The sequence below is a fragment of the Oncorhynchus mykiss genome, chromosome 20 (assembly GCF_013265735.2).
Source record: "Oncorhynchus mykiss isolate Arlee chromosome 20, USDA_OmykA_1.1, whole genome shotgun sequence".
Lineage (NCBI taxonomy): Eukaryota > Metazoa > Chordata > Actinopteri > Salmoniformes > Salmonidae > Oncorhynchus > Oncorhynchus mykiss.
The window spans coordinates 27,325,577-27,337,620 of record NC_048584.1 but is presented as its reverse complement, the minus strand read 5'-3'; the positions used below and the strand labels follow the sequence as shown (position 1 = coordinate 27,337,620).

Here is a 12,044-nt window from a genome sequence, read left to right as displayed (position 1 = left end):
AGAAAGGAGAGAGAGGGAAACGCACAGTGGTGAGATATTCTGTAGCTAGGGGTAATGTCAGTCTATTAATTATGAAAACATTTTTAAAAATGCCCTATTTCTAGGCTATTTTGGGTGTTTTGAATTAATCATCCCCTTAGAAAGTGCTGTCCATTTAGTTGTATTAGGCTTTGAAACGAGATTCACAACAACTGTGTTTTCCCCTCAGTTTCAACCTGTTGTTGAACTTCTTTCTTCAAATTGATCGATCACAGTGAAGTGAGTTTTAAAAGCATGATACTGTTTTGATGATAAGTGTTTGATGTGATTTTTAATGGCATTTGCATTGATGTCAGAGTGGTTTGAGGGACAATAGAGTGCTGAGTACCAGGCCATTAGTGACCTGATGGTCATTAGTGAGTTGGGTACTACCAAAGCATGTCCAGAGTGCATAAAAGGAGATTACAGTGACTCAACGGTCAAGTGGAATTTTACTGCGGTCATGACTCATGACTGCCGGTGTGGCGGTAATACGGTCACCGCAACAGTCCTAGGTATGACCATTCTTCAGTCCACACCAGAGGAGTATTCTCAAGCCTTCTGAAGCCTTTAGATAATGTAATCTGTTTACAACTTTAAATTTAGTCGTAGTTCTTCTAGTTTTCCATAGAAATAGTAACTGACTTTAAGCATAAAGTTTCACTCATACTAGTTACACGAGAAGGTTGGATTTTATACCACCTTGCATGTGACAGATATTTCGATAGGCTGGCATAGACTGGGAATACACTGCTGACTATTGGCGGCCCAGATACAGCCATCCAACACTTTAGCCATGCAAGAGCACAAAAAGCTGCTTTTGTTCAAATTAGATGCTGCCAGACAATCACTTCCACTGTAACACAGCTAATGGAGAGCATTTGTGTTCTAATAACAATTATCACACCAAGAGTTGAACCTGAGAAGTCCTTTCCACTACCAGCCAACAGACCTGGGTTCAAATAGTATTGGTTTTCTTTCAAACAGCTGCACTTGATTGAGCTTGCCTGGCACAATGGAACAAATGGGTTAGAACCAACAATGTAAACCCCACCCAGACAGGCTCCATCAAATGGTGAAAGTATTTGAAAGAAAACTAAAATGATTTGAAGCCAGGTCTAGAATGACATGAAGAGCTCAACATGACTGCATATGATGATCAGATATCACTTCATTTAGTTATGTGTTACATAGTACAGACAGTGGAGGATGCTTGAGAAATTAAACCCATGATCACACTTCTATTCTTTGGCAGCACCGAATTAATTTCAAACCTGCCCATAGCCAGCCTATATTCTATCACTCGAGATCTTTACATAAATGTAAATTGTCAATATCACAAGATTTACATTAGTTAAGGTATTCACACTATGTAGCTTGCCAGGAATTTCAGCGTCATGCAAGATACAAACGAATGGCTTTGTGTGTGTGTGTGTGTGTGTGTGGGGGGGGGGGGGGGTAATTTCAGGGGATATTGAATAGAACAAGTTTCATGTTAGCCATGGCAACAAAGGAATAGTTGGCTACAGCATAATGAAACAGTATGTGACCAGGCTACTTCAGACGTACCTTTGGATAGGTCCTGAAACTTGTCACTGGTTTTCTTCTTGCGCCATTTCCAGGGTTTGAAGATCTTCCCTATAGTGGAGAGCTTCCCCTTCTGCTTCAGTGGAGGAGTCTGGGTGCTGCCCACCACAACATCACAGTTGGACAGAGATGCTTTTTCCAGTCCATCAACTGTGGGGAAATCACACAAGGACACACCTGATCAGAAAACATACTTACTTAGCCCTGTTCATTCCTACGTGGAACATAGGGTTGCAAAACTACCGGTAATTTACCAAGTTATCGGAACTTTCTATAATTGTGGTAATTAACAGGTAATCTACGGTAACTTTGGTAATATATTTGAATTACAAATACATATTTATTAATCCTTATATCTGTGTACATATTGTCCATGGGTTTCTAGTAAATAGACCAAAGGTTCAAGGGAAAAGAGCCTAATTAATGAAAAAACATTTAAATCAACAATGGCATAATTTTCTATTAACTCTGCAACTCTTCCAACTAATACACTTTTCACAACACACTTTTTTTCACAACTGCCACCAGTTTGGCATCAAAACATTTACAGAAATATATTGACATAGTAAAATAAATAAATATACTTGATATGTTACGAAAATTCCATAAAATCCTGTATGTTTTCGAAATTCCTGTAGTTTACTGGTAAACTTTGAAAGTTACCGGTAATCGACCCTCCAGTTGCAACACTATGCTTTAAGAATTACTAAACACAACATGAGAAAGTGGATGTTGCACAATGGTGAATTCACTTCAGTATGCGTCAGAAATAAACATGTACTTTCACATGACTTTAATTAGATTTTCTAGGTCAATCATTTTGTCAACAATTATCCCAACTTTGTTGCATTTAATAATATATCTTCTTTGCTAAACAAATCATAATCTCCATAGCAAAGCAAAAGAGCAGATAAAACCTTTTGATAACCCACGTGCAGCCCTGTTTCACAGTGATTCATTTGTTGCTGTACTTGGCCTTAGCAACCAGATTCATGTCCTTCCCTAATCCTTTCCATTCCTGTTTGAAAGTAAGAAACCAGGGGAATGGGAACAGGCTGGAATACTAAGGTTGGAGGGGGGAAAAAAGAGGTGTGGCGTTTCCTCATGCCTCACTTCTCAGGAATAGGGAGGTTCCATGGCTCATGGCTGCTGAATGTTGTTTTCTCCGCATCATCCATTCATCCATCCTTCCATCCATACATACATAAAACATTGCTACCACAGAGGACAGTGGAAGATTATCCACCTACTTATTTGAAAAGATTAAGAAGTGGAATCATCGCCTCAACGATTAACTGTGGTGTTCCCCAAGGCTCCGTCTTAGGCCCCATTCCTTTCCTAATCAGGAAACGCAACATCCAATTCCACGAGAACATAAACACAACCCCAGACTCCCTCTTCTTCATAACCCCCAACTCCTCTGGTCCCCAATAACTCAGTGAACTCTTCAGCCCCAAACAGTCTTCACGTTCACGCCGGTCAAATTATCAATGACTTGCAGTTCCAAAGACGCACCTAAAAACAATGGGTCACTGAGCATTCTGCTGTCTCGACCCCCGGCTCTGGAACGAGCCCCCCCAGACCACCACTGCCTTGAAGTCTGAGCTAAAGAAACACTTCTTCAAACTGGATTTCGCTTAATGTGATTGTTGTGGTATCTGTTGTCAGTCTTATACATTCGTTTCAAGTTATTATTTTGTCCATGTCGCCTCCTTTATTAAATGTATGTATCTCGTATAATACGAGGCTGCTTGAGATCTTTTAATTTCTTGCTTTAAGTTTTTTAGTCCTTTAATTCATTTTTTTTTCTCCATTTAATGGTAGCTCTCAATTTAAGGAGCTTTGTGATTTATGTCTGTAAATGAAAAGCGCTCTACAAATGCAATTATTATTGTATGTTTTATGTTTGTTTTGATTGCTGAAGGAGCACATCCTTGTTCAGGAAAAAAAAAACACTTAATACCCAAGGATGATTTATTAAAATTGAATTAAAGAAAAGGTGTTTTATAAAAAATGGTGGGACAGAAACCCTAACCATCTCAAGAACAACTCAAGCTCTGTTTCATTTAATGTCCAGGTAGCTGTAAATAAGCACAACTGTATATGAAATCATGGGTCTCTGTCTGATGGAGGGGAAGTGAAGTGAGGCCTGTCCAAACAAAAGGGGAACACAAGAGCAACACATGGGAGGTTCCCAAGACAGTGTAAAAATAATGTGCTTGAGAAACATAGGAAGTGTCAAAGATTTAGGCCCTATTCCAACTACGAGAGATGGAGGAGAGTCTAAGGAGCAGAGGGGCCAAACAGATTTCCACTTTTCAATTCACATTACATAATTGCCTTACCTTTCGTTGTGGCTTGCAACATGACATTCTTGGTCCGCAGCTCAACTTCACCGTACATATCACAGTGGCCACTAGCTAGTAAGCAAACTATTTAACAATCCAAGTAACTTTTCTTCTAAAACATATGACAATATGTTAAACCAAACCATATTACACTCTTGAATAAAGCAACAATCCACAAGCATGTGCAGACAATTAAAGGGTTTATTTTAACATCCGCTACACCATTTCCTGGTTGCTAACATTCTAATAGTTCACCTAATTTCAGTTTGTGACAAAGCAAGCAAATATAGTATAGAGAATCATTGTACCATCTAAACCGGTGTGAAAAATCTTTTCCATAACCAAAAATATTGTATTTTCAGCTGGTGTACAACTCTGAAATTAAAAGACACAAAAACAAAACTTAGCGGGAAGCATAGAAATAACGCACATACAGTTGAAGTCGGAAGTTTACATACACCTTAAACAAATACATTTAAACTCAGTTTTTCACAATTCCTGACATTTAATCCTAGTACAAATTCCCTGTTTTAGGTCAGTTGGGATCACCACCTATTTTAAGAATGTGAAATGTCATAATAATAGTAGAGAGAATTATTTATTTCAACTAATTTCTTTCATCACATTCCTAGTGGGTCAGAAGTTTACATACACTCAATTAGTATTTGGTAGCATTGCCTTTAAATTGTTTAACTTGGGTCAAACGTTTTGGGTAGCCTTCCACAAGCTTCCCACAATAAGTTGGGTGAATTTTGGCCCATTCCTCCTGACAGAGCTGGTGTAACTGAGTCAGGTTTGTAGGCCTCCTTGCTCGCACACGCTTTTTCAGTTCTGCCCACAAATGTTCTATAGGACTGAGGTCAGGGTTTTGTGATGGCCACTCCAATACCTTGACTTTGTTGTCCTTAAGCCATTTTGCCACAACTTTGGATGTATGCTTGGGGTCGTTGTCCATTTGGAAGACCCATTTGCGACCAAGCCCTAACTGATGTCTTGAGATGTTGCTTCAATTTATCCACATAATTTTCCGTCCTCATGATGCCATCTACTTTGTGAAGTGCACCAGTCCCTCCTGCAGCAAAGCACCCCCACAACATGATGCTGCCAACCCTGTGCTTCACGGTTGGGATGGGATTCTTCGGCTTGCAAGCCTCCCCCATTTTCCTCCAAACATAACGATGGTCATTATGGCCAAACAGTTCTATTTTTGTTTCAGCAGAACAGAGGACATTTCTCCAAAAAGTACGATATTTGTCCCCATGTGCAGTTGCAAACCGTAGGTCTGGCTTTTTTATGGCCGTTTTGGAGGAGAGGCTTCTTCCATGCTGAGCGGCCTTTCAGGTTATGTCGATATAGGACTCGTTTCACTGTGGATATAGATACTTTTGTACCCGTTACCTCCAGCATCTTCACAAGGTCCTTTGCTGTAGTTCTGGGATTGATTTGCACTTTTCACACCAAAGTATGTTCATCTCGGTGTTAATACTTGCTTGCTATTGTTTGTACAGATGAATGTGGTACCTTCAGGCGTTTGGAAATTGCTCCCAAGGTTGAACCAGACTTGTGGTGGTCTACAATTTTCTTCTGAGGTCTTGGCTGATTTATTTAGATTTTCCCATGATGTCAAGCAAAGAGGCACTGAGTTTGAAGGTAGGGATTGAAATACATCCACAGGTACACCTCCAATTGACTCAAATGATGCCAATTAGCCTATCAGAAGCTTCTAAAGCCATGATGTCATTTTCTGGAATTTTCCAAGCTGTTTAAAGGCACAATTACTTGTGTCATGCACAAAGTAGATGTCCTAACCGACTTGCCAAAACTATAGTTTGTTAACAAGAAATTTGTGGAGTGGTTGGAAAACAAGTTAATGACTCCAACCTAAGTGTATGTAAACATCCGACTTCAACTGTATAACAAATCGACCACTTCTTAGACATGCTTTTAATGAGAATGACAGATCTATAACTCACATTTCAATGTGAATTTGGTTGGGTCGCCCAAAAAGTTACTGCAACTTTAAATTAGCTGACAAAAAAAACAATTCCTGCTCTCTAGCTAACTAACATTAACAACATTCGTCATAATTAAGTAATGTTAGCATATAATAATGAACGTATACCCCTCCCATACGAATATAAAAGTACCGTACCGTTATCATACAATGTCATTCATATTATAGTATAGGCTACACAGCTATGTAACGCTAGCTAGCTCAACAAAATAATTTCTGCATCCTCACATAAACGTGCTGGCTATAGCTGAATGCTGACGTTTAGCTGAACCATAGCTAGATAGTAGCTAGTGTAAGCCTAAAAGCTCCCGTATTAAAGTTACCTTAGAACATGCCAGGCTTAATTTTATAAATATCATGGAAGTCATAATATGAGGTACAAGCAAAATCGCGACTGAAAACATTGATCATTCCCTTGGGAGCTGCTTCTCTCGGTGGAGGCCCAAAAAACAAGCAAAAAACACTATTGAAATGTAAAGCTACGGCGACAATTTCAGAATGTAACAGGCTGTTACTACAATTTCATGTAAAAAAAACTAACAATAAAACAGGAAAATATGGAACATTTTTGGAGTGGAGGCTCCTCAGAGGAGGAAGGGGTGGACCATCCTCCTCAGTGAAATTTCATAAAAATAGTGAAACACTAAAGTTCTCCTTTTTAGATAAAACTATACTAAATATATTCATATGTCACCAAATAATTTATTAAAACACACTGTTTTGCAATGAAGGTCCATAGTAACTTCAACAGCACTCTCTGGTGCAGCCAGAGGACAGCTAGCTTCTGCCCTCTTCTAGGTACATTGACTTCAATACAAAACCTAGGAGGCTCGTTGTCCTCACTCCCTTCCATAGTCCTACATGGTCATTTTGACCACCTCTGGAGGACGGCCTCCAACCAATCAAAGCTTTTGTGTCCATCCAATCATAGGGTTAGGATCAGAGAATTAACCTAGTGTGTTGTATTGGGGTTGTGCCGCAGACCATTATGGGGGGTGTTCCATGTGTTGAGAGGCTTGGTGAGTTGGTGACATCATTAGATAGAGATTGAAAAGCGATAGTTGAGCATTTTTTTTATATTATTCAATTCAAATTAGTTTCTTCAAGTTACAGGAGACAGAGGTAGATTATAAATAGTTTTCTTGATTTTAGAACTTTCTTTTTGTGTCTAGTTACTGCAATTTATATCAAACTTCAGTAGCTTGCTAGCTACCAGCTCGCGTGTGCAGTTTTCACTGCAAATGTTGTTTACTTTTTGTTTAAGAACCCCTTTCATTCTCTGGGGTACACGGAAAAGGTGCAAATTAAAACCGAGGGTCGACCTCTGCCTGAGATCAGTTTCATGAAGAAGGATGAAAAGGTGAGGGCATTCAATATAAATTGGAATCAAAAGTATAGCTGGTTAACAAGGAGCCTTTCATCAAGCCGCCTGTATTGCTTGCCTTGTCTGCTTTTTGAAAAGTGAGTCTTGGGCGACAGGGGGAGGGAGGTATAGTGACCCGAAGAACATTGATCGTTCAGCTAAACGGCAAAACAAAAGCAGGGAGCATATAAATGCCCACATCAGATTCAAGCTTCAGGGAAAAAGCTGCATCGATCATGACAAAGGTCTGCGTATTCAAACTGCGCAACACAATGAGAAAGTAAGAATAAACAGGGATGATGTTCTCAAGCGGCTTATCAACACCACTGCGTTTTTGGGCATGCAAGAATTGGCTTTTAGAGAACACGACAAGAGGCATAGTTCCGCTAACAAGTGCAACTACAAGGAGCTTGCAGCGGTAATTGCACATTATGATGCTTTCTACTGTCTTTTCTGGGATGTCAAAATCAATTCAGAACAATTTGATAGCTTCCATCGCATCATCAATTAAAAGTTAGATTAAAGAGAGAGGTTGACACAGCGCATTTTTGGGGGCTTTCCACTTTCCTCCGGCATTTATTTAGCAAAGATGATAACACATAATCACTCCGGACAGACAAGCAAAACCTCATTACATAAATGTTACAGCAGCCTAGGCTACACCTAAACATTAGAGATCTGACATTCTGTATGGGATAAAAACAGGAAAATCTTTCAGTCTGATCAACTGTAGGCTACTAATAAGAGCAGCTGCATACAGCCGATGTGCGCTGTCCATTTGGTCAGGGTAACTAATTGGTAACGTTATGTATTTATAGTCCATTTGTGTGTCAGGAGAAAATGTAAATGTGATCAAATTTGGTTTATATTCAAAATTGGGCTGGCAAGGCTGTTCTTGCCACAATATGGACTTAGCCTTATTTGGTAAAAGACTATCTATTCCTGTGGCGGTCCTCATGACAGCCAGTAGCACTTGACGGTTTTTGCGACTGCACTTGAAGAAACTAAAAGTTGTTGACATTTTCCAGATCGACTGACCTTTATTGTCATTTCTCTTTGCTCATTTGAGCTGTTCTTGCTAGAATATGGACTTGGTCTTTTACCAAATAGGGCTATCTTCTGTATACCACCGTTACCTTGTCACAACACAACTGATTGGCTCAAACGCATTAAGAAGGAAAGAAATTCCACAAATTAACTTTCAAGAAGGCACACCTGTTAATTGAAATGCATTCCTCATGAAGCTGGTTGAGTGAATGCTGTCATCAAGGCAAAGGGTGGCTACTTTGAAGAATCTCAAATATAACATTTACATTTGGATTTTTTTCTTTTTCGTGGTATCCAAATTGGTAGTGGCAGTCTAGTCTCATCGCTGCAACTCCCGTATGGACTTGGGAGAGGCGAAGGTCGAGAGCCGTGCGTCTTCCGAAACACAACCCAACCAAGCCGCACTGCTTCTTGACAATGCCGACTTAACCCGATCGTGTCAGCGTGCACTGCGCCCAGCTCGCCACGGAAGTTGCTAGTGCGCGATGGGACAAGGACATCCATGCCAGGCAAAACCCTCCCCTAACCTGGACAATGCTGGGCAAATTGTGCACCGCTGCCCCATGGGTCTCCCTGTCGCGGCCGGCTGCGACAGAGCCTGGACTCGAACCCAGAATCTCTAGTGGCACAGTACCACTGCGATGCAGTGCCACTCGGGAGGCCCTATATTTTGATTTGTTTAACACTTTTTTGGTTACTACATGATTCCATATGTGTTATTTCATAGTTTTGATGTCTTCACTATTATTCTACAATATAGAAAATAGTAAAAAATAAAGTAAAACCCTGGAATGAGTAGGTGTGTCCAAACTTTTGACTGGACCTATATATATATATATATATTTATATATATATATATATATGTGTAGCCGAGGGTATTTTTGCAAAAAGTCTAGTAAATGTGAAGACCCTCTTAAAAGCAGCAATCCTTAGTTGAAACAATAACAACTCCAACTCCCCGCCCGTTTCAGTAAAAGGCTAAAAGATGGGTTGGCGAAATGTAACCACTCAAATTCATACAGCTATGGATGCAAGGACTGACCATCCATGATATCAAAACCATAGTTTTATCCATGTTTTGAGGCTATATAGTGTTTGTTTACATTCATACTGTACAAAAATATAAATGCAACCATTTCAAAGATATTACTGAGTTACAGTTCATAAAAGGAAATCAGTCAATTGAAATAAATAAATTAGGTCCTAATCTATGGATTTCACAAGACTGGGCTGTGGTGCAGCCATGGGAGGGCATAGGCCCAACCCTCTTGGCAGCCAGGCCCACCGACTGAGGAGCCAGGCCCAACCAATCAGAATGTGTATTTCCCACAAAAGGGCTTCATTACAGACAGAAATACTTCTCAGCACCCCACCTCAGATGATTCCACAGGTGAAGAAGCCTGATGTGGAGGTCCTTTTCACTTTTGTTTTGAATGTTCTTAAATTGGAAAATGCAAAAATAAAATATATTTTTTTTAAAGTATCAAAAAGTAAAAGTATAAAATTCTTCACATTAAGCAAACCAGACAGCACAATTTATTTTTCATTTACTGATAGCTAGGGCACACTCCAACACTCAGATATAATTTACATACGAAGCATGTGTGTTAAGTGAGTCCGTCAGATCAGAGGCAGTAGAGGGATGTTCTCTTGATAAGTGCGTGAATTGCATTCAAAACGTTATGAGTACTTTTTGTGTCAGGGAAAATGTATTTTTACTTAAGTACTTACACCACTGGTAATGATCATGTTGTTTAATCAGATTCTTAATAATCCATCCACCTGACAGGTTTGGCATATCTAAATAAGGTTTTTGTACATATGGAACATTTCTGGGATTTGAAACTAACACTTGACATGTTGTGTTTATATTTTTGTTCAGTGTACTTTGCTTACAAACATTGGATTAAAACAAGGTTATATGTTGGGTTCTGATGGGGTATGATAGTTGAACTAAGCTCATGAGACATTTCTAAGTTATATTCTTCTAGAATCAAATGGGTACATATCATTAACTTAGAACTCCCAAAATGTACATTACCATTCAAAAGTTTGGGGTCACTTAGAAATGTCCTTGTTTTTTAAATAAAAGCACATTTTCTCTCCGTTAAAATAACAAAATTGATCAGAAATACAGTGTAGACATTGTTAATGTTATAAATGACTATTGTAGCTGGAAACGGCTGCTTTTTAATGGAATATCTACATAGGCGTACAGAGGCCCATTATCAGCAACCAAACCAATGGCATGTTGTGTTAGCTAATCCAAGGTTATCATTTTAAAAGGCTTAATTGATCATTAGAAAATAATTTTGCAATTATGTTAGCACAGCTGAAAACTGTTGTGCTGATTAAAACAGCAATACAACTGGCCTTCTTTAGACTAGCTGAGTATCTGGAGCATCAGCATTTGTGGGCCCAATAACAGGCTCAAAATGGCCAGAAACAAAGATCTTTCTTCTGAAACTCGTCAATCTATTCTTGTTCTGAGAAATGAAGGCTATTCCATGCGAGAAATTGCCATGAAACTGAAGATCTCGTACAACGCTGTGTACTACTCCCTTCACACTCCCTTCACAGAACAGCAGAAACTGTCTCTAACCAGAATAGAAAGAATATTGGGAGTTCCCGGTGCACAACTGAGCAAGTGGACAAGTACATTAGAGTGTCTAGTGTGAGAAACAGACGCCTCACAAGTCCTCAACTGGCAGCTTCATTAAATAGTACCTGCAAAACACCAGCCTCAACGTCAACAGTGAAGAGGCAACTCCGGGATGCTGGCCTTCTAGACAGAGTTGCAAAGAAAAAGACATATCTCAGACTGGCCAATAAAAAGAAAAGATTAAGATGGGCAAAAGAACACAGACACTGGACAGAGGAAAAAAGTGTTATGGACAGACAAATCTAAGTTTGAGGTGTTCGGATCACAAAGAAGCACATTCGTGAGATGCAGAAAAATGTAAAGATGCTGGAGGAGTGGGAGATTTGTACAGGGTAAAAGGGATCTTGAAGAAGGAAGGCTATCACTCCATTTTGCAACGCCATGCCATACCCTGTGGACGGCACTTAATTGGAGCCAATTTCCTCCTACAACAGGACAATGACCCAAAGCACAGCTCCAAACTATGCAATAACTATTTAGGGAAGAAGCAGTCAGCTGGTATCCTGTCTATAATGGAGTGGCCAGCTCAGTCACCAGATCTCAACCCTATTGAGCTGTTGTTGGAGCAGCTTGACCGTATGGTAAGTAACAAGTGCCCATCAAGCCAATCCAACTTGTGGGAGGTGCTTCAGAAAGCATGGGGTGAAACCTCTTCAGATTACCTCAACAAATTGACAACTAGAATGCCAAAGGTCTGCAAGGCTGTAATTGCTGCAAATGTAGGATTCTTTGACGAAAGCAAAGTTTGAAGAACACAATTATTATTTCAATTAAAAATCATTATTTATAACCTTGTCAACATCTTGACTATATTTGATATTCATTTTGCAACTCATTTCATGTATGTTTTCATGGAAAACAAGGACATTTCTAAGTGACCCCAAACATTTGAACGGTAGTATATGTAGCAACTACAGATTTTCCCTTTGAGTAATAGCACGTAGTACAAAAGCACACCAACATCTCCAGTATACTCAACACTTCCTTTTTAGATTTGCTGTTCAC

The 12,044-nt window shown here is 39.5% G+C and overlaps 1 protein-coding gene across 4 annotated transcripts in view; it reads right to left on the bottom strand.

Moving 5' to 3' along the window:
- The window catches only part of phactr2 (phosphatase and actin regulator 2), a 56,861-nt gene that overhangs the window by 26,483 nt on the left and 18,334 nt on the right, over positions 1-12,044 (bottom strand). For all 4 annotated transcript variants that reach the window (XM_021576315.2, XM_021576314.2, XM_021576316.2 and 1 more), the window contains exon 2: positions 1,588-1,755. In XM_021576315.2, coding sequence (XP_021431990.2) covers positions 1,588-1,755 — 168 coding nt within the window. The remainder of the gene's footprint in view (positions 1-1,587; positions 1,756-12,044) is intronic.